General features: G+C 37.4%; 1 protein-coding gene across 3 annotated transcripts in view; it reads left to right on the top strand.

Annotated features, from left to right (window-relative positions):
• The window catches only part of LOC106593278 (epidermal growth factor receptor kinase substrate 8-like protein 2), a 157611-nt gene extending 139697 nt beyond the window's left edge, over positions 1-17914 (top strand). For all 3 annotated transcript variants that reach the window (XM_045688582.1, XM_045688583.1, XM_045688584.1), the window contains 2 exons: positions 16477-16609; positions 16894-17914. In XM_045688582.1, the coding sequence (XP_045544538.1) occupies positions 16477-16609; positions 16894-16968 (208 nt within the window). In that variant the 3' untranslated portion in view covers positions 16969-17914. The remainder of the gene's footprint in view (positions 1-16476; positions 16610-16893) is intronic.
• The last annotated feature ends 5049 nt before the right edge of the window (positions 17915-22963 follow it).

The following is a 22963-nucleotide window of genomic DNA, read 5'->3' as shown; positions in this document are numbered from 1 at the left end:
TTATCATGCTATATAGTCTTCAGTTAGCTCATGGTATTATCATGCTATATAGTCTTCAGTTAGCTCATGGTATTATCATGCTATATAGTCTTCAGTTAGCTCATGGTATTATCATGCTATATGGTCTTCAGTTAGCTCATGGTATTATCATGCTATATGGTCTTCAGTTAGCTCATGGTATTATCATGCTATATAGTCTTCAGTTAGCTCATGGTATTATCATGCTATATAGTCTTCAGTTAGCTCATGGTATTATCATGCTATATAGTCTTCAGTTAGCTCATGGTATTATCATGCTATATGGTCTTCAGTTAGCTCATGGTATTATCATGCTATATAGTCTTCAGTTAGCTCATGGTATTATCATGCTATATAGTCTTCAGTTAGCTCATGGTATTATCATGCTATATAGTCTTCAGTTAGCTCATGGTATTATCATGCTATATGGTCTTCAGTTAGCTCATGGTATTATCATGCTATATAGTCTTCAGTTAGCTCATGGTATTATCATGCTATATAGTCTTCAGTTAGCTCATGGTATTATCATGCTATATAGTCTTCAGTTAGCTCATGGTATTATCATGCTATATAGTCTTCAGTTAGCTCATGGTATTATCATGCTATATAGTCTTCAGTTAGCTCATGGTATTATCATGCTATATAGTCTTCAGTTAGCTCATGGTATTATCATGCTATATGGTCTTCAGTTAGCTCATGGTATTATCATGCTATATAGTCTTCAGTTAGCTCATGGTATTATCATGCTATATAGTCTTCAGTTAGCTCATGGTATTATCATGCTATATAGTCTTCAGTTAGCTCATGGTATTATCATGCTATATAGTCTTCAGTTAGCTCATGGTATTATCATGCTATATGGTCTTCAGTTAGCTCATGGTATTATCATGCTATATAGTCTTCAGTTAGCTCATGGTATTATCATGCTATATGGTCTTCAGTTAGCTCATGGTATTATCATGCTATATGGTCTTCAGTTAGCTCATGGTATTATCATGCTATATAGTCTTCAGTTAGCTCATGGTATTATCATGCTATATGGTCTTCAGTTAGCTCATGGTATTATCATGCTATATAGTCTTCAGTTAGCTCATGGTATTATCATGCTATATAGTCTTCAGTTAGCTCATGGTATTATCATGCTATATAGTCTTCAGTTAGCTCATGGTATTATCATGCTATATAGTCTTCAGTTAGCTCATGGTATTATCATGCTATATGGTCTTCAGTTAGCTCATGGTATTATCATGCTATATAGTCTTCAGTTAGCTCATGGTATTATCATGCTATATAGTCTTCAGTTAGCTCATGGTATTATCATGCTATATAGTCTTCAGTTAGCTCATGGTATTATCATGCTATATAGTCTTCAGTTAGCTCATGGTATTATCATGCTATATAGTCTTCAGTTAGCTCATGGTATTATCATGCTATATGGTCTTCAGTTAGCTCATGGTATTATCATGCTATATAGTCTTCAGTTAGCTCATGGTATTATCATGCTATATGGTCTTCAGTTAGCTCATGGTATTATCATGCTATATAGTCTTCAGTTAGCTCATGGTATTATCATGCTATATAGTCTTCAGTTAGCTCATGGTATTATCATGCTATATAGTCTTCAGTTAGCTCATGGTATTATCATGCTATATAGTCTTCAGTTAGCTCATGGTATTATCATGCTATATAGTCTTCAGTTAGCTCATGGTATTATCATGCTATATAGTCTTCAGTTAGCTCATGGTATTATCATGCTATATAGTCTTCAGTTAGCTCATGGTATTATCATGCTATATAGTCTTCAGTTAGCTCATGGTATTATCATGCTATATAGTCTTCAGTTAGCTCATGGTATTATCATGCTATATAGTCTTCAGTTAGCTCATGGTATTATCATGCTATATAGTCTTCAGTTAGCTCATGGTATTATCATGCTATATGGTCTTCAGTTAGCTCATGGTATTATCATGCTATATAGTCTTCAGTTAGCTCATGGTATTATCATGCTATATAGTCTTCAGTTAGCTCATGGTATTATCATGCTATATAGTCTTCAGTTAGCTCATGGTATTATCATGCTATATAGTCTTCAGTTAGCTCATGGTATTATCATGCTATATGGTCTTCAGTTAGCTCATGGTATTATCATGCTATATAGTCTTCAGTTAGCTCATGGTATTATCATGCTATATAGTCTTCAGTTAGCTCATGGTATTATCATGCTATATAGTCTTCAGTTAGCTCATGGTATTATCATGCTATATAGTCTTCAGTTAGCTCATGGTATTATCATGCTATATAGTCTTCAGTTAGCTCATGGTATTATCATGCTATATAGTCTTCAGTTAGCTCATGGTATTATCATGCTATATAGTCTTCAGTTAGCTCATGGTATTATCATGCTATATAGTCTTCAGTTAGCTCATGGTATTATCATGCTATATAGTCTTCAGTTAGCTCATGGTATTATCATGCTATATAGTCTTCAGTTAGCTCATGGTATTATCATGCTATATGGTCTTCAGTTAGCTCATGGTATTATCATGCTATATAGTCTTCAGTTAGCTCATGGTATTATCATGCTATATAGTCTTCAGTTAGCTCATGGTATTATCATGCTATATAGTCTTCAGTTAGCTCATGGTATTATCATGCTATATGGTCTTCAGTTAGCTCATGGTATTATCATGCTATATAGTCTTCAGTTAGCTCATGGTATTATCATGCTATATGGTCTTCAGTTAGCTCATGGTATTATCATGCTATATAGTCTTCAGTTAGCTCATGGTATTATCATGCTATATAGTCTTCAGTTAGCTCATGGTATTATCATGCTATATAGTCTTCAGTTAGCTCATGGTATTATCATGCTATATAGTCTTCAGTTAGCTCATGGTATTATCATGCTATATAGTCTTCAGTTAGCTCATGGTATTATCATGCTATATAGTCTTCAGTTAGCTCATGGTATTATCATGCTATATAGTCTTCAGTTAGCTCATGGTATTATCATGCTATATGGTCTTCAGTTAGCTCATGGTATTATCATGCTATATAGTCTTCAGTTAGCTCATGGTATTATCATGCTATATAGTCTTCAGTTAGCTCATGGTATTATCATGCTATATAGTCTTCAGTTAGCTCATGGTATTATCATGCTATATAGTCTTCAGTTAGCTCATGGTATTATCATGCTATATAGTCTTCAGTTAGCTCATGGTATTATCATGCTATATGGTCTTCAGTTAGCTCATGGTATTATCATGCTATATGGTCTTCAGTTAGCTCATGGTATTATCATGCTATATAGTCTTCAGTTAGCTCATGGTATTATCATGCTATATAGTCTTCAGTTAGCTCATGGTATTATCATGCTATATAGTCTTCAGTTAGCTCATGGTATTATCATGCTATATAGTCTTCAGTTAGCTCATGGTATTATCATGCTATATAGTCTTCAGTTAGCTCATGGTATTATCATGCTATATAGTCTTCAGTTAGCTCATGGTATTATCATGCTATATAGTCTTCAGTTAGCTCATGGTATTATCATGCTATATAGTCTTCAGTTAGCTCATGGTATTATCATGCTATATAGTCTTCAGTTAGCTCATGGTATTATCATGCTATATAGTCTTCAGTTAGCTCATGGTATTATCATGCTATATAGTCTTCAGTTAGCTCATGGTATTATCATGCTATATAGTCTTCAGTTAGCTCATGGTATTATCATGCTATATGGTCTTCAGTTAGCTCATGGTATTATCATGCTATATAGTCTTCAGTTAGCTCATGGTATTATCATGCTATATAGTCTTCAGTTAGCTCATGGTATTATCATGCTATATAGTCTTCAGTTAGCTCATGGTATTATCATGCTATATAGTCTTCAGTTAGCTCATGGTATTATCATGCTATATAGTCTTCAGTTAGCTCATGGTATTATCATGCTATATAGTCTTCAGTTAGCTCATGGTATTATCATGCTATATAGTCTTCAGTTAGCTCATGGTATTATCATGCTATATAGTCTTCAGTTAGCTCATGGTATTATCATGCTATATGGTCTTCAGTTAGCTCATGGTATTATCATGCTATATAGTCTTCAGTTAGCTCATGGTATTATCATGCTATATAGTCTTCAGTTAGCTCATGGTATTATCATGCTATATAGTCTTCAGTTAGCTCATGGTATTATCATGCTATATGGTCTTCAGTTAGCTCATGGTATTATCATGCTATATGGTCTTCAGTTAGCTCATGGTATTATCATGCTATATAGTCTTCAGTTAGCTCATGGTATTATCATGCTATATAGTCTTCAGTTAGCTCATGGTATTATCATGCTATATAGTCTTCAGTTAGCTCATGGTATTATCATGCTATATAGTCTTCAGTTAGCTCATGGTATTATCATGCTATATAGTCTTCAGTTAGCTCATGGTATTATCATGCTATATAGTCTTCAGTTAGCTCATGGTATTATCATGCTATATAGTCTTCAGTTAGCTCATGGTATTATCATGCTATATAGTCTTCAGTTAGCTCATGGTATTATCATGCTATATAGTCTTCAGTTAGCTCATGGTATTATCATGCTATATAGTCTTCAGTTAGCTCATGGTATTATCATGCTATATAGTCTTCAGTTAGCTCATGGTATTATCATGCTATATAGTCTTCAGTTAGCTCATGGTATTATCATGCTATATAGTCTTCAGTTAGCTCATGGTATTATCATGCTATATAGTCTTCAGTTAGCTCATGGTATTATCATGCTATATGGTCTTCAGTTAGCTCATGGTATTATCATGCTATATAGTCTTCAGTTAGCTCATGGTATTATCATGCTATATGGTCTTCAGTTAGCTCATGGTATTATCATGCTATATAGTCTTCAGTTAGCTCATGGTATTATCATGCTATATAGTCTTCAGTTAGCTCATGGTATTATCATGCTATATAGTCTTCAGTTAGCTCATGGTATTATCATGCTATATAGTCTTCAGTTAGCTCATGGTATTATCATGCTATATAGTCTTCAGTTAGCTCATGGTATTATCATGCTATATAGTCTTCAGTTAGCTCATGGTATTATCATGCTATATGGTCTTCAGTTAGCTCATGGTATTATCATGCTATATAGTCTTCAGTTAGCTCATGGTATTATCATGCTATATAGTCTTCAGTTAGCTCATGGTATTATCATGCTATATAGTCTTCAGTTAGCTCATGGTATTATCATGCTATATGGTCTTCAGTTAGCTCATGGTATTATCATGCTATATAGTCTTCAGTTAGCTCATGGTATTATCATGCTATATAGTCTTCAGTTAGCTCATGGTATTATCATGCTATATAGTCTTCAGTTAGCTCATGGTATTATCATGCTATATAGTCTTCAGTTAGCTCATGGTATTATCATGCTATATAGTCTTCAGTTAGCTCATGGTATTATCATGCTATATAGTCTTCAGTTAGCTCATGGTATTATCATGCTATATAGTCTTCAGTTAGCTCATGGTATTATCATGCTATATAGTCTTCAGTTAGCTCATGGTATTATCATGCTATATAGTCTTCAGTTAGCTCATGGTATTATCATGCTATATAGTCTTCAGTTAGCTCATGGTATTATCATGCTATATAGTCTTCAGTTAGCTCATGGTATTATCATGCTATATAGTCTTCAGTTAGCTCATGGTATTATCATGCTATATAGTCTTCAGTTAGCTCATGGTATTATCATGCTATATGGTCTTCAGTTAGCTCATGGTATTATCATGCTATATAGTCTTCAGTTAGCTCATGGTATTATCATGCTATATAGTCTTCAGTTAGATCATGGTATTATCATGCTATATAGTCTTCAGTTAGCTCATGGTATTATCATGCTGGTCTTCAGTTAGCTCATGGTATTATCATGCTATATAGTCTTCAGTTAGCTCATGGTATTATCATGCTGGTCTTCAGTTAGCTCATGGTATTATCATGCTATATAGTCTTCAGTTATCTCATGGTATTATCATGCTATATAGTCTTCAGTTAGCTCATGGTATTATCATGCTATATAGTCTTCAGTTAGCTCATGGTATTATCATGCTATATGGTCTTCAGTTAGCTCATGGTATTATCATGCCATATAGTCTTCAGTTAGCTCATGGTATTATCATGCTATATAGTCTTCAGTTAGCTCATGGTATTATCATGCTATATAGTCTTCAGTTAGCTCATGGTATTATCATGCTATATAGTCTTCAGTTAGCTCATGGTATTATCATGCTATATAGTCTTCAGTTAGCTCATGGTATTATCATGCTATATAGTCTTCAGTTAGCTCATGGTATTATCATGCTATATAGTCTTCAGTTAGCTCATGGTATTATCATGCTATATAGTCTTCAGTTAGCTCATGGTATTATCATGCTATATAGTCTTCAGTTAGCTCATGGTATTACATGCTATATAGTCTTCAGTTAGCTCATGGTATTATCATGCTATATAGTCTTCAGTTAGCTCATGGTATTATCATGCATGGTCTTCAGTTAGCTCATGGTATTATCATGCTATATAGTCTTCAGTTAGCTCATGGTATTATCATGCATTGGTCTTCAGTTAGCTCATGGTATTATCATGCTATATAGTCTTCAGTTATCTCATGGTATTATCATGCTATATAGTCTTCAGTTAGCTCATGGTATTATCATGCTATATAGTCTTCAGTTAGCTCATGGTATTATCATGCTATATGGTCTTCAGTTAGCTCATGGTATTATCATGCTATATGGTCTTCAGTTAGATCATGGTATTATCATGCTATATAGTCTTCAGTTAGTTCATGGTATTATCATGCTATATAGTCTTCAGTTAGCTCATGGTATTATCATGCTATATAGTCTTCAGTTAGATCATGGTATTATCATGCTATATAGTCTTCAGTTAGCTCATGTTATTATCATGCTATATAGTCTTCAGTTAGCTCATGGTATTATCATGCTATATAGTCTTCAGTTAGCTCATGGTATTATCATGCTATATAGTCTTCAGTTAGCTCATGGTATTATCATGCTATATAGTCTTCAGTTAGATCATGGTATTATCATGCTATATAGTCTTCAGTTAGCTCATGTTATTATCATGCTATATAGTCTTCAGTTAGCTCATGGTATTATCATGCTATATAGTCTTCAGTTAGCTCATGGTATTATCATGCTATATAGTCTTCAGTTAGCTCATGGTATTATCATGCTAGTCTTCAGTTAGCTCATGGTATTATCATGCTGGTCTTCAGTTAGCTCATGGTATTATCATGCTATATGGTCTTCAGTTAGCTCATGGTATTATCATGCTATATAGTCTTCAGTTAGCTCATGGTATTATCATGCTATATAGTCTTCAGTTAGATCATGGTATTATCATGCTATATAGTCTTCAGTTAGCTCATGGTATTATCATGCTATATGGTCTTCAGTTAGCTCATGGTATTATCATGCCATATAGTCTTCAGTTAGCTCATGGTATTATCATGCTATATAGTCTTCAGTTAGCTCATGGTATTATCATGCTATATAGTCTTCAGTTAGCTCATGGTATTATCATGCTATATAGTCTTCAGTTAGCTCATGGTATTATCATGCTATATAGTCTTCAGTTAGCTCATGGTATTATCATGCTATATAGTCTTCAGTTAGCTCATGGTATTATCATGCTATATAGTCTTCAGTTAGCTCATGGTATTATCATGCTATATAGTCTTCAGTTAGCTCATGGTATTATCATGCTATATAGTCTTCAGTTAGCTCATGGTATTATCATGCTATATAGTCTTCAGTTAGCTCATGGTATTATCATGCTATATAGTCTTCAGTTAGCTCATGGTATTACATGCTATATAGTCTTCAGTTAGCTCATGGTATTACATGCTATATAGTCTTCAGTTAGCTCATGGTATTATCATGCTGGTCTTCAGTTAGCTCATGGTATTATCATGCTATATAGTCTTCAGTTAGCTCATGGTATTATCATGCTGGTCTTCAGTTAGCTCATGGTATTATCATGCTATATAGTCTTCAGTTAGCTCATGGTATTATCATGCTATATAGTCTTCAGTTAGCTCATGGTATTATCATGCTATATAGTCTTCAGTTAGCTCATGGTATTATCATGCTATATGGTCTTCAGTTAGCTCATGGTATTATCATGCTATATGGTCTTCAGTTAGCTCATGGTATTATCATGCCATATAGTCTTCAGTTAGTTCATGGTATTATCATGCTATATAGTCTTCAGTTAGCTCATGTTATTATCATGCTATATAGTCTTCAGTTAGATCATGGTATTATCATGCTATATAGTCTTCAGTTAGCTCATGTTATTATCATGCTATATAGTCTTCAGTTAGCTCATGGTATTATCATGCTATATAGTCTTCAGTTAGCTCATGGTATTATCATGCTATATAGTCTTCAGTTAGCTCATGGTATTATCATGCTATATAGTCTTCAGTTAGATCATGGTATTATCATGCTATATAGTCTTCAGTTAGCTCATGTTATTATCATGCTATATAGTCTTCAGTTAGCTCATGGTATTATCATGCTATATAGTCTTCAGTTAGCTCATGGTATTATCATGCTATATAGTCTTCAGTTAGCTCATGGTATTATCATGCTATAGTCTTCAGTTAGCTCATGGTATTATCATGCTATGGTCTTCAGTTAGCTCATGGTATTATCATGCTATATAGTCTTCAGTTAGCTCATGGTATTATCATGCTATATAGTCTTCAGTTAGATCATGGTATTATCATGCTATATAGTCTTCAGTTAGCTCATGGTATTATCATGCTATATGGTCTTCAGTTAGCTCATGGTATTATCATGCCATATAGTCTTCAGTTAGCTCATGGTATTATCATGCTATATAGTCTTCAGTTAGCTCATGGTATTATCATGCTATATAGTCTTCAGTTAGCTCATGGTATTATCATGCTATATAGTCTTCAGTTAGCTCATGGTATTATCATGCTATATAGTCTTCAGTTAGCTCATGGTATTATCATGCTATATAGTCTTCAGTTAGCTCATGGTATTATCATGCTATATAGTCTTCAGTTAGCTCATGGTATTATCATGCTATATAGTCTTCAGTTAGCTCATGGTATTATCATGCTATATAGTCTTCAGTTAGCTCATGGTATTACATGCTATATAGTCTTCAGTTAGCTCATGGTATTACATGCTATATAGTCTTCAGTTAGCTCATGGTATTATCATGCTGGTCTTCAGTTAGCTCATGGTATTATCATGCTATATAGTCTTCAGTTAGCTCATGGTATTATCATGCTGGTCTTCAGTTAGCTCATGGTATTATCATGCTATATAGTCTTCAGTTAGCTCATGGTATTATCATGCTATATAGTCTTCAGTTAGATCATGGTATTATCATGCTATATAGTCTTCAGTTAGCTCATGTTATTATCATGCTATATAGTCTTCAGTTAGCTCATGGTATTATCATGCTATATAGTCTTCAGTTAGCTCATGGTATTATCATGCTAGTCTTCAGTTAGCTCATGGTATTATCATGCTAGTCTTCAGTTAGCTCATGGTATTATCATGCTATATGGTCTTCAGTTAGCTCATGGTATTATCATGCTATATGGTCTTCAGTTAGCTCATGGTATTATCATGCTATATAGTCTTCAGTTAGCTCATGGTATTATCATGCTATATAGTCTTCAGTTAGATCATGGTATTATCATGCTATATAGTCTTCAGTTAGCTCATGGTATTATCATGCTATATGGTCTTCAGTTAGCTCATGGTATTATCATGCCATATAGTCTTCAGTTAGCTCATGGTATTATCATGCTATATAGTCTTCAGTTAGCTCATGGTATTATCATGCTATATAGTCTTCAGTTAGCTCATGGTATTATCATGCTATATAGTCTTCAGTTAGCTCATGGTATTATCATGCTATATAGTCTTCAGTTAGCTCATTGTATTATCATGCTATATAGTCTTCAGTTAGCTCATGGTATTATCATGCTATATAGTCTTCAGTTAGCTCATGGTATTATCATGCTATATAGTCTTCAGTTAGCTCATGGTATTATCATGCTATATAGTCTTCAGTTAGCTCATGGTATTACATGCTATATAGTCTTCAGTTAGCTCATGGTATTACATGCTATATAGTCTTCAGTTAGCTCATGGTATTATCATGCTGGTCTTCAGTTAGCTCATGGTATTATCATGCTATATAGTCTTCAGTTAGCTCATGGTATTATCATGCTGGTCTTCAGTTAGCTCATGGTATTATCATGCTATATAGTCTTCAGTTATCTCATGGTATTATCATGCTATATAGTCTTCAGTTAGCTCATGGTATTATCATGCTATATAGTCTTCAGTTAGCTCATGGTATTATCATGCTATATGGTCTTCAGTTAGCTCATGGTATTATCATGCTATATGGTCTTCAGTTAGATCATGGTATTATCATGCTATATAGTCTTCAGTTAGCTCATGGTATTATCATGCTATATAGTCTTCAGTTAGCTCATGTTATTATCATGCTATATAGTCTTCAGTTAGATCATGGTATTATCATGCTATATAGTCTTCAGTTAGCTCATGTTATTATCATGCTATATAGTCTTCAGTTAGCTCATGGTATTATCATGCTATATAGTCTTCAGTTAGCTCATGGTATTATCATGCTATATAGTCTTCAGTTAGATCATGGTATTATCATGCTATATAGTCTTCAGTTAGCTCATGGTATTATCATGCTATATAGTCTTCAGTTAGCTCATGGTATTATCATGCTATATAGTCTTCAGTTAGCTCATGGTATTATCATGCTATATAGTCTTCAGTTAGCTCATGGTATTATCATGCTATATAGTCTTCAGTTAGCTCATGGTATTATCATGCTATATAGTCTTCAGTTAGCTCATGGTATTATCATGCTGGTCTTCAGTTAGCTCATGGTATTATCATGCTATATAGTCTTCAGTTAGCTCATGGTATTATCATGCTATATAGTCTTCAGTTAGATCATGGTATTATCATGCTATATAGTCTTCAGTTAGCTCATGGTATTATCATGCTATATAGTCTTCATTTAGCTCATGGTATTATCATGCTGGTCTTCAGTTAGCTCATGGTATTATCATGCTATATAGTCTTCAGTTAGCTCATGGTATTATCATGCTGGTCTTCAGTTAGCTCATGGTATTATCATGCTATATAGTCTTCAGTTATCTCATGGTATTATCATGCTATATAGTCTTCAGTTAGCTCATGGTATTATCATGCTATATAGTCTTCAGTTAGCTCATGGTATTATCATGCTATATGGTCTTCAGTTAGCTCATGGTATTATCATGCCATATAGTCTTCAGTTAGCTCATGGTATTATCATGCTATATAGTCTTCAGTTAGCTCATGGTATTATCATGCTATATAGTCTTCAGTTAGCTCATGGTATTATCATGCTATATAGTCTTCAGTTAGCTCATGGTATTATCATGCTATATAGTCTTCAGTTAGCTCATGGTATTATCATGCTATATAGTCTTCAGTTAGCTCATGGTATTATCATGCTATATAGTCTTCAGTTAGCTCATGGTATTATCATGCTATATAGTCTTCAGTTAGCTCATGGTATTATCATGCTATATAGTCTTCAGTTAGCTCATGGTATTATCATGCTATATAGTCTTCAGTTAGCTCATGGTATTATCATGCTGGTCTTCAGTTAGCTCATGGTATTATCATGCTATATAGTCTTCAGTTAGCTCATGGTATTATCATGCTATATAGTCTTCAGTTAGCTCATGGTATTATCATGCTATATGGTCTTCAGTTAGCTCATGGTATTATCATGCTATATAGTCTTCAGTTAGCTCATGGTATTATCATGCTATATGGTCTTCAGTTAGCTCATGGTATTATCATGCTATATAGTCTTCAGTTAGCTCATGGTATTATCATGCTATATGGTCTTCAGTTAGCTCATGGTATTATCATGCTATATAGTCTTCAGTTAGCTCATGGTATTATCATGCTATATGGTCTTCAGTTAGCTCATGGTATTATCATGCTATATGGTCTTCAGTTAGCTCATGGTATTATCATGCTATATAGTCTTCAGTTAGCTCATGGTATTATCATGCTATATAGTCTTCAGTTAGCTCATGGTATTATCATGCTATATAGTCTTCAGTTAGCTCATGGTATTATCATGCTATATAGTCTTCAGTTAGCTCATGGTATTATCATGCTATATGGTCTTCAGTTAGCTCATGGTATTATCATGCTATATAGTCTTCAGTTAGCTCATGGTATTATCATGCTATATGGTCTTCAGTTAGCTCATTGTATTATCATGCTATATGGTCTTCAGTTAGCTCATGGTATTATCATGCTATATAGTCTTCAGTTAGCTCATGGTATTATCATGCTATATAGTCTTCAGTTAGCTCATGGTATTATCATGCTATATAGTCTTCAGTTAGCTCATGGTGTTATCATGCTATATAGTCTTCAGTTAGCTCATGGTATTATCATGCTATATAGTCTTCAGTTAGCTCATGGTATTATCATGCTATATGGTCTTCAGTTAGCTCATGGTATTATCATGCTATATAGTCTTCATTTAGCTCATGGTATTATCATGCTGGTCTTCAGTTAGCTCATGGTATTATCATGCTATATAGTCTTCAGTTAGCTCATGGTATTATCATGCTGGTCTTCAGTTAGCTCATGGTATTATCATGCTATATAGTCTTCAGTTATCTCATGGTATTATCATGCTATATAGTCTTCAGTTAGCTCATGGTATTATCATGCTATATAGTCTTCAGTTAGCTCATGGTATTATCATGCTATATGGTCTTCAGTTAGCTCATGGTATTATCATGCTATATAGTCTTCAGTTGCTCATGGTATTATCGTGCTATATAGTCTTCAGTTAGCTCATGGTATTATCATGCTATATAGTCTTCAGTTAGCTCATGGTATTATCATGCTATATAGTCTTCAGTTAGCTCATGGTATTATCATGCTATATGGTCTTCAGTTAGCTCATGGTATTACATGCTATATAGTCTTCAGTTAGCTCATGGTATTATCATGCTGGTCTTCAGTTAGCTCATGGTATTATCATGCTATATAGTCTTCAGTTAGCTCATGGTATTATCATGCTATATGGTCTTCAGTTAGCTCATTGTATTATCATGCTATATGGTCTTCAGTTAGCTCATGGTATTATCATGCTATATAGTCTTCAGTTAGCTCATGGTATTATCATGCTATATAGTCTTCAGTTAGCTCATGGTATTATCATGCTATATAGTCTTCAGTTAGCTCATGGTGTTATCATGCTATATAGTCTTCAGTTAGCTCATGGTATTATCATGCTATATAGTCTTCAGTTAGCTCATGGTATTGTCATGCTATATGGTCTTCAGTTAGCTCATGGTATTATCATGCTATATAGTCTTCAGTTAGCTCATGGTATTATCATGCTATATAGTCTTCAGTTAGATCATGGTATTATCATGCTATATAGTCTTCAGTTAGCTCATGTTATTATCATGCTATATAGTCTTCAGTTAGCTCATGGTATTATCATGCTATATAGTCTTCAGTTAGCTCATGGTATTATCATGCTATATAGTCTTCAGTTAGCTCATGGTATTATCATGCTATATAGTCTTCAGTTAGCTCATGGTATTATCATGCTATATAGTCTTCAGTTGCTCATGGTATTATCATGCTATATAGTCTTCAGTTAGCTCATGGTATTATCATGCTATATAGTCTTCAGTTAGCTCATGGTATTATCATGCTATATAGTCTTCAGTTAGCTCATGGTATTATCATGCTATATGGTCTTCAGTTAGCTCATGGTATTATCATGCTATATAGTATTCAGTTAGCTCATGGTATTATCATGCTATATAGTCTTCAGTTAGCTCATGGTATTATCATGCTATATAGTCTTCAGTTAGCTCATGGTATTATCATGCTATATAGTCTTCAGTTAGCTCATGGTATTATCATGCTATATAGTCTTCAGTTAGCTCATGGTATTACATGCTATATAGTCTTCAGTTAGCTCATGGTATTATCATGCTGGTCTTCAGTTAGCTCATGGTATTATCATGCTATATAGTCTTCAGTTAGCTCATGGTATTATCATGCTATATGGTCTTCAGTTAGCTCATTGTATTATCATGCTATATGGTCTTCAGTTAGCTCATGGTATTATCATGCTATATAGTCTTCAGTTAGCTCATGGTATTATCATGCTATATAGTCTTCAGTTAGCTCATGGTATTATCATGCTATATAGTCTTCAGTTAGCTCATGGTGTTATCATGCTATATAGTCTTCAGTTAGCTCATGGTATTATCATGCTATATAGTCTTCAGTTAGCTCATGGTATTGTCATGCTATATGGTCTTCAGTTAGCTCATGGTATTATCATGCTATATAGTCTTCAGTTAGCTCATGGTATTATCATGCTATATAGTCTTCAGTTAGATCATGGTATTATCATGCTATATAGTCTTCAGTTAGCTCATGCTATATAGTCTTCAGTTAGCTCATGGTATTATCATGCTATATAGTCTTCAGTTAGCTCATGGTATTATCATGCTATATAGTCTTCAGTTAGCTCATGGTATTATCATGCTATATAGTCTTCAGTTAGCTCATGGTATTATCATGCTATGTAGTCTTCAGTTAGCTCATGGTATTATCATGCTATATAGTCTTCAGTTAGCTCATGGTATTATCATGCTATATAGTCTTCAGTTAGCTCATGGTATTATCATGCTATATAGTCTTCAGTTAGCTCATGGTATTATCATGCTGGTCTTCAGTTAGCTCATGGTATTATCATGCTATATAGTCTTCAGTTAGCTCATGGTATTATCATGCTGGTCTTCAGTTAGCTCATGGTATTATCATGCTAGAGCTCAGTTCTTCTCTATTGTTTAAAATGTTATACAGGGAATTATGGGTAACAGACCTGGGATAACTATTGATTTAACTATGGTTTGTGAAAATTAACTATTTTAGGGGAGGAACACATAGTAACTTTGGAGGTGACTATTTGAATACAGATACCCCAAAAATAACTACTTTTTTAAACTATTTCAATACAGATCTCAGAAAGTGACTACTTTTTTAAGCAATTTGATTACAGATCTGATACACCAATATATATTTGAATACAGATCTCAGGAAGTGACTATTTTTCTGGAACTGCATGTTGGATTGGCTGTCTTTTACTAATGACAGGACTGTATCTACATGGATTGGCTGTCTTTTACTAATGACAGGACTGTATCTACATGGATTGGCTGTCTACTACTAATGACAGGACTGTATCTACATGGATTGGCTGTCTACTACTAATGACAGGAATGTATCTAGAACTGTATGTTGAAGATAGAAATAGAATGAGTAGAGCACACAATCTCCTACACTGTTCCCATCTATCTGACAGTAGATCATACATTTCTATGTGAACATTCTGTAAATGTCCATTCTCCTGAATGTCCATTGCCCCACGATGTCCATTTCTACCATAATCAAGTCAAACCAAATGGATATTTCATTATTATTATTTTTTTTAACTTAATAGACATATTTAAACCTATGCGTAACATTTAACTGTTCTTGTGCCTGTGTAGTTAAACTGTATTTACTTCAGGAGCTGCATTTTTATTAGTATATTGTTACATAATTCTTGAGTAATTGCATTTTAATTGCATAACAATGAGCTGAGAGTTTTTGTAACTACTGTACACACGAGAAATAGTGACTATTCCACTTATGTAATAACTCCATTATTATGGAATTATAAAGCAATTTCCAAAATCTTATGCAACAATATTGTTGCTATATTGTAACGATCACAAAGTTACTACACATGTATAATAACTTGATGTCAAGTGGTACATTATGTCTCACTCATTATGAAAATATGTGTAAGTGATTTTGAGGCTGGAAAAGGGGTCTACTCTAAATGTTGAGATGATTCCATGTCCCTCACGTTTTTCATTAACACACACTACTTTTTTTTCATTAACACACACAACTTGGTTCTTCATTACATTTTGGGCAGCCATCAAATACAATTTTTGTTTGGTTTTCAAATAACTTGCATATATTCAAATACATTAAAATAGTATTCATTTTTTTGAGACCTGTATTTGAATATCACATAAAATAATTGCTTTTGAAAACGCTACATTTCTAACTCTTAATTAAACTACCTAGAGTATTTCAAAAATTGGTATTTTCAAATAAACTACAAAATACAACTATTTCCTGACCAGGTCTGATGGGTAATGCAGTCTCTGTTCCCTACAGCATGGTGGAGTGCCTGGGTATAGAGCATTCTGGGTAATGTAGTCTCTGTTCCCTACAGGACGGTGGAGTGCCTGGGGAACCTGACGGGTGCTCAGCTCTTCTCTCTGAACAAGGAGGAACTGAAGGCAGTGTGTGGAGACGAGGGAGCCAGGGTCTACAGCCAGACCACCGTGCAGAAAGCCCAGCTAGAGGTCTGTATCACACACACACACACACACACGCACACGCACACGCACATGCACAGACACACACACACACACGCACACGCACACGCACACACACACACACGCACACGCACACGCACACGCACATGCACAGACACGTTATTCGAGCATTTTAAAGGCAATTAACTTTATTCACTCAAGGAAAGAACTTAATCTGATGTTAAGACTGAAATAGTCCAACGTTTAGAGCCTTTGGATGTTTAGATATATAAAAAAAATAAAAATAATGAAACTCTGGTATCTGTTTCCAGAAGAGCCGTGGGGATTCAGAGCTCCAAGAGATCATGAGACGACGACAAGAGAAGATCGACGCCGGCAAGGACTGATCTGGGCATGCTCAATGACTGTCAACCAATCACAGCTCAGCATGGCTGGTCACCATAACAATCCCTCTCCAGTACCAACCAACCAGAAGCCTTCCCCTCCCACAGTGCCCACCATTTCACCAACTATTTTTATCAGACAATCAACAGTTAACATAAATGTTATATACATTTTTTAATTATTTATTTTTCTTCTTAGTAAATGTGTATGTTTACCTTTTTCTTCAATGATGTTCTCTAGTAATTATGACTGTTGCTTTTTGCTGCTTTGCCTGACAATGTTTCTAACTTTGTATAGTGTGAGGGACCATATTAATTTACAGGTATAGTAGTGAGGGACCATATTAATTTACAGGTATAGTAGTGAGGGACCATATAAATTTACAGGTATAGTAGTGAGGGACCATATGAATTTACAGGTATAGTAGTGAGGGACCATATGAATTTACAGGTATAGTAGTGAGGGATCATATGAATTTACAGGTATTGTAGTAAGAGAGAGTTTGTGTATCTGTGTGTGACTGAGGGCTGTGTGTGTCCTTGTTTTATTTCCAGGAAATTCTTGAAGAAATGTTTTTTTTTTTGTGAAATCAAATCCAGAAGGTCCTCAATGTATATTGTCAAATTGGATGTTAATGTTCACATATCTGATTATACTCCACTGTATTAAAATGTTATACTGTTTACTGAATAATGCTACATTATAGTTTTGAGCAGTCTGTGATCTATTCTCATATCCCGTCACACTGTCCATATTGCAAAATACCCTCTAACTATTACTAAATATAGTTCTGTAATTCATTTTACATATCCTCCAACTATTGCATCCCTGTGCCACAGTCTATATGAAGTATGTTTTACATTTGCAATTGTCATCCAATCATAGTTCTGTTCTGTGTACACGTGTTTATTCCTTCAATAATAAACCCAAGTTCGGGATTCAACTCTACTGCTGATTGTATTGAATTCCATCCTTAGGTTACAGATTGTGGTCATATTACCGGTGGTGCAATTCAATCCTGTTCAAGCTCACGTAACGGAGGTCAGAACGTGACGTAAACTCACTTCACAGCTAGCTTGAAATGTTGCAGGTGGGGCCATCCAATCGGCACTTTTCAGGTGGCTCAAACCGTTGATAGGTTGTCAAGGTGATCAGGTAGGTTGTCAACGTGATCAGGTGTGTTGGTAGGTTGTCAAGGAGGGCGATCAGGTGTGTTGGTAGGTTGTCAAGGTGATCAGGTGTGTTGGTAGGTTGTCAGGGAGGGCGATCAGGTGTGTTGGTAGGTTGTCAAGGTGATCAGGTGTGTTGATAGGTTGTCAAGGTGATCAGGTGTGTTGGTAGGTTGTCAAGGAGGGTGATCAGGTGTGTTGATAGGTTGTCAAGGAGGGTGATCAGGTGTGTTGATAGGTTGTCAAGGTGATCAGGTGTGTTGGTAGGTTGTCAAGGTGATCAGGTGTGTTGGTAGGTTGTCAAGGAGGGTGATCAGGTGTGTTGGTAGGTTGTCAAGGAGGGCGATCAGGTGTGTTGGTAGGTTGTCAAGGTGATCAGGTGTGTTGGTAGGTTGTCAAGGTGATCAGGTGTGTTGGTATGTTGTCAGGGAGGGCGATCAGGTGTGTTGGTAGGTTGTCAAGGTGACCAGGTGTGTTGGTAGGTTGTCAGGAAGGGCGATCAGGTGTGTTGGTAGGTTGTCAGGAAGGGCGATCAGGTGTGTTGGTAGGTTGTCAAGGAGGGCGATCAGGTGTGTTGGTAGGTTGTCAAGGAGGGCGATCAGGTGTGTTGGTAGGTTGTCAAGGAGGGCGATCAGGTGTGTTGGTAGGTTGTCAAGGCGATCAGGTGTGTTGGTAGGTTGTCAAGGAGGGCGATCAGGTGTGTTGGTAGGTTGTCAAGGAGGGCGATCAGGTGTGTTGGTAGGTTGTCAAGGAGGGCGATCAGGTGTGTTGGTAGGTTGTCAAGGTGATCAGGTGTGTTGGTAGGTTGTCAAGGAGGGCGATCAGGTGTGTTGGTAGGTTGTCAAGGAGGGCGATCGGGTGTGTTGGTAGGTTGTCAAGGAGGGCGATCAGGTGTGTTGGTAGGTTGTCAAGGAGGGCGATCAGGTGTGTTGCGATCGGAGGAAAACATTTAGCATCAGTTACATTGCAATAATATTTGTTATTGTTCTTTTTTCAATGCCTCAACTGATTTCATATATTCTATGTTGGGTTGTGCAGGTTCCTGGTTCGAATAAACTCTGAAGGAACCAAATGCACAGCGAAAGCAGGAGTGAGCCGCCAGACCGGAAAGGTCGTTCAGAGGAAGCTGTTGCCAATTAACCCATGTTACACGTTTTCTGGCAGACCTCAAGGAGTCTGAGTGGAAAAACTCCAACATATAAGTACACGAACACACTCACCTGATGAACACATCAACTTTATTTGTCAGTTGTCATCTGCATTTTTACCCACCAAGTAGTAGTAGTAGTAGTAGTAGTAGTAGTAGAACCAGTAGTAGTAGTAGTAGTAGAACCAGTAGTAGTAGAACTAGTAGTAGTAGAACCAGTAGTAGTAGTAGTAGTAGAACCAGTAGTAGTAGTAGTAGTAGTAGTAGAACCAGTAGTAGTAGTAGTAGAACCAGTAGTAGTAGAACTAGTAGTAGTAGAACCAGTAGTAGTAGAACCAGTAGTAGTAGAACCAGTCGTAGTAGCAGTAGTAGAACCAGTAGTAGTAGAACCAGTAGTAGTAGCAGTAGCAGAACCAGTAGTAGTAGAACTAGTAGCAGTAGTAGAACCAGTAGTAGTAGAACTACTAGTAGTAGTAGTGGTAGTAGCAGCAGTAGCTGTAGTAGTAGCAGCAGCAGCAGTAATAGCAGTAGTAGTATTAGCAGCAGCAGTAGTAGTAGCAGTAGTAGCATTAGTAGCAGTAGCAGTAATAGCAGTAGCAGTAGTAGTAGCAGCAGTAGTAGTAGTAGCAGCAGTAGTAGTAGTAGTAGCAGTAATAGCAGGAGTAGTAGCAGTAGTAGTAGTCTCTATAAGCTTGGCACATCTAGCCACTGGGATCTTTGCCCATTCTTCAAGGCAAAACTGCTCCAGCTCCTTCAAGTTGGATGGGTTCCGCTGGTGTACAGCAATCTTTAAGTCATACTACAGATTCTCAATTGGATTGAGGTCTGGGCTTTGACTAGGCCATTCCAAGACATTTAAATACTTCCCCTTAAACCACTCAAGTGTTGCTTTAGCAGTATGCTTAGGTTCATTGTCCTGCTGGAAGGTGAACTTCCGTCCCAGTCTCAAATCTCTGGAAGACTGAAACAAGTTTCCCTCAAGAATTTCCCTCTATTTAGCACCATCCATCATTCCTTCAATTCTAACCAGTTTCCCAGTCCCTGCTGATGGAAAAACATCCCCACAGCATGATGCTGCCACCACCATGCTTCACTGTTGGTGTTTTCAGAGTGATGAGAGGTGTTGAGTGATGAGAGGTGTTGGGTTTGCGCAAGACATAGCGTTTTCCTTGATGGCCAAAAATATACATTTTAGTCTCATCTGACCAGAGTACCTTCTTCCATATGTTTGGGGAGTCTCCCATATGCCTTTTGGCGAACACCAAACGTGTTTGCTTATTTTTTTCTTTAAGCAATGGATTTTGTCTGCCAACTCTTCCCTAAAGCCCAGCTCTGTTGAGTGTATGGCTTAAAGTGGAGTATCTGTCCATAGGACAAATCTCTGCTGTGGAGCTTTGCAGCTCCTTCAGGGTTATCTTTGGTCTCTTTGTTGCCTCTCTGATTAATGCCCTCATTTCCTGGTCCGTGAGTTTTGGTGAGCAGCCCTCTCTTGGCAGGTTTGTGTCACGATTCCCACCGACGGTGGCGCCCCCTCCTGCTCGGGTGGCGCTCGGCGGTCGTCGTCACCGGCCTATTAGCTGCCACCGATTCCCTTTTGCTTTTCCCTTTTTTTATTTTGTGACACCTGTGGTCAATTAGCCATTAGAGGGGCTATTTAGTTTAGCTGGCCCGCTCCTGTTCGTGCGGGATTAATGATTGTTTCTTGTGTGACGGCTTGTGTTCATGTCGACGTTGTTGTACGACGCATGTATTTTCTCCCCTGTGTGTGGGAACATTTGTTTTTTTTTTGGTGAGTGTATATTAAAAACACCACTACCCTGTGTTCGCTGGTTCCTGCGCCTCATTCCTCCTCCACAATTACCAAGCCTTAACAGTTTGTTGTGGTGCCATATTACTTCCATTTTTTAATAATGGATTTAATGGTGCTCCGTGGGATGTTCAAAGTTTCTGATATTTTTTTATAACCCAACCCTGATCTGTACTTCTCCACAACATTTACATTTTTACATTTACGTCATTTAGCAGACGCTCTTATCCAGAGCAACTTACAAATTGGTGCATTCACCTTATGATATCCAGTGGAACAACCACTTTACAATAGTACATCTATATCTTTTTGGGGGGGAGGGTGGGGGGGGGGGGGTTAGAAGGATTACTTTATCCTATCCCAGGTATTCCTTAAAGAGGTGGGGTTTCAGGTGTCTCCGGAAGGTGGTGATTGGCTCCGCTGTCCTGGCGTCGTGAGGGAGCTTGTTCCACCATTGGGGTGCCAGAGCAGCGAACAGTTTTGACTGGGCTGAGCGGGAACTGTGCTTCCGCAGAGGTAGGGAGGTGAGCAGGCCAGAGGTGGATGAACGCAGTGCCCTTGTTTGGGTGTAGGGACTGATCAGAGCCTGAAGGTACGGAGGTGCCGTTCCCCTCACAGCTCCGTAGGCAAGCACCATGGTCTTGTAGCAGATGCGAGCTTCAACTGGAAGCCAGGGGAGTGTGCGGAAGAGCGGGGTGACGTGAGAGAACTTGGGAAGGTTGAACACCAGACGGGCTGCGGCGTTCTGGATGAGTTGTAGGGGTTTAATGGCACAGGCAGGGAGCCCCGCCAACAGGGAGTTGCAGTAATCCAGACGGGAGATGACAAGTGCCTGGATTAGGACCTGCGGCGCTTCCTGTGTAGGGCAGGGTCGTACTCTGCGAATGTTGTATAGCATGAACCTACAGGATCGGGTCACCGCCTTGATGTTAGCGGAGAACGACAGGGTGTTGTCCAGGGTCACGCCGAGGCTCTTAGCACTCTGGGAGGTGGACACAAGGGAGTTGTCCACCGTGATGGCGAGATCATGGAAAGGGCAGTCCTTCCCCGGGAGGAAGAGCAGCTCCGTCTTGCTGAGGTTCAGCTTGAGGTGGTGATCCGTCATCCACACTGATATGTCTGCCAGACATGCAGAGATGCGATTCACCACCTGGTTATCAGAAGGGGGAAAGGAGAAGATTAATTGTGTGTCGTCAGCGTAGCAATGATAGGAGAGACCATGTGAGGATATGACAGAGCCAAGTGACTTGGTGTATAGCGAGAATAGGAGAGGGCCTAGAACTGAGCCCTGGGGGACACCAGTGGTGAGAGCACGTGGTGCGGAGACGGATTCTCGCCACGCCACCTGGTAGAAGCGACCTGTCAGGTAGGACGCAATAGTGAGAGCTGGCCAAGGAGGCACGTTCAAGAGTTTGAGAGAAAAGAAAGAAGTGATACTCGTCTGTAGTTGTTGACATCGGAGGGATCGAGTGTAGGTTTTTTGAGAAGGGGTGCAACTCTCGCTCTCTTGAAGACGGAAGGGACGTAGCCAGCGGTCAAGGATGAGTTGATGAGCGAGGTGAGGTAAGGGAGAAGGTCTGAGGAAATGGTCTGGAGAAGAGAGGAGGGGATAGGGTCAAGCGTGCATTGCAGTGCAGTGCAGTGTTACCTAGCTACTAGTGCAGTGTTACCTAGCTAGCTACCTAGTTGTCTTTGTCATAGCTTGATAATTGTTAATTGATAATTGTTAGCTAGCCAGCCATCGAGGTTAGCTAGCCAGCTATTTCCGTCCCCCGCGACGCCATTTTTCCTAACCTAGCCAACTATTACCGACGAGCAGCATTGTTGAAACTAAATACACTACAAGGAACGTCTTGATTAGTGTTATGTTAGCT

Source organism: Salmo salar, chromosome ssa10, assembly GCF_905237065.1.
Source record: "Salmo salar chromosome ssa10, Ssal_v3.1, whole genome shotgun sequence".
In the NCBI taxonomy this organism is placed as follows: Eukaryota; Metazoa; Chordata; class Actinopteri; order Salmoniformes; family Salmonidae; genus Salmo; species Salmo salar.
The sequence above is the reverse complement of the archived record's forward strand: the minus strand, read 5'-3'. Positions and strand labels throughout refer to the sequence as shown.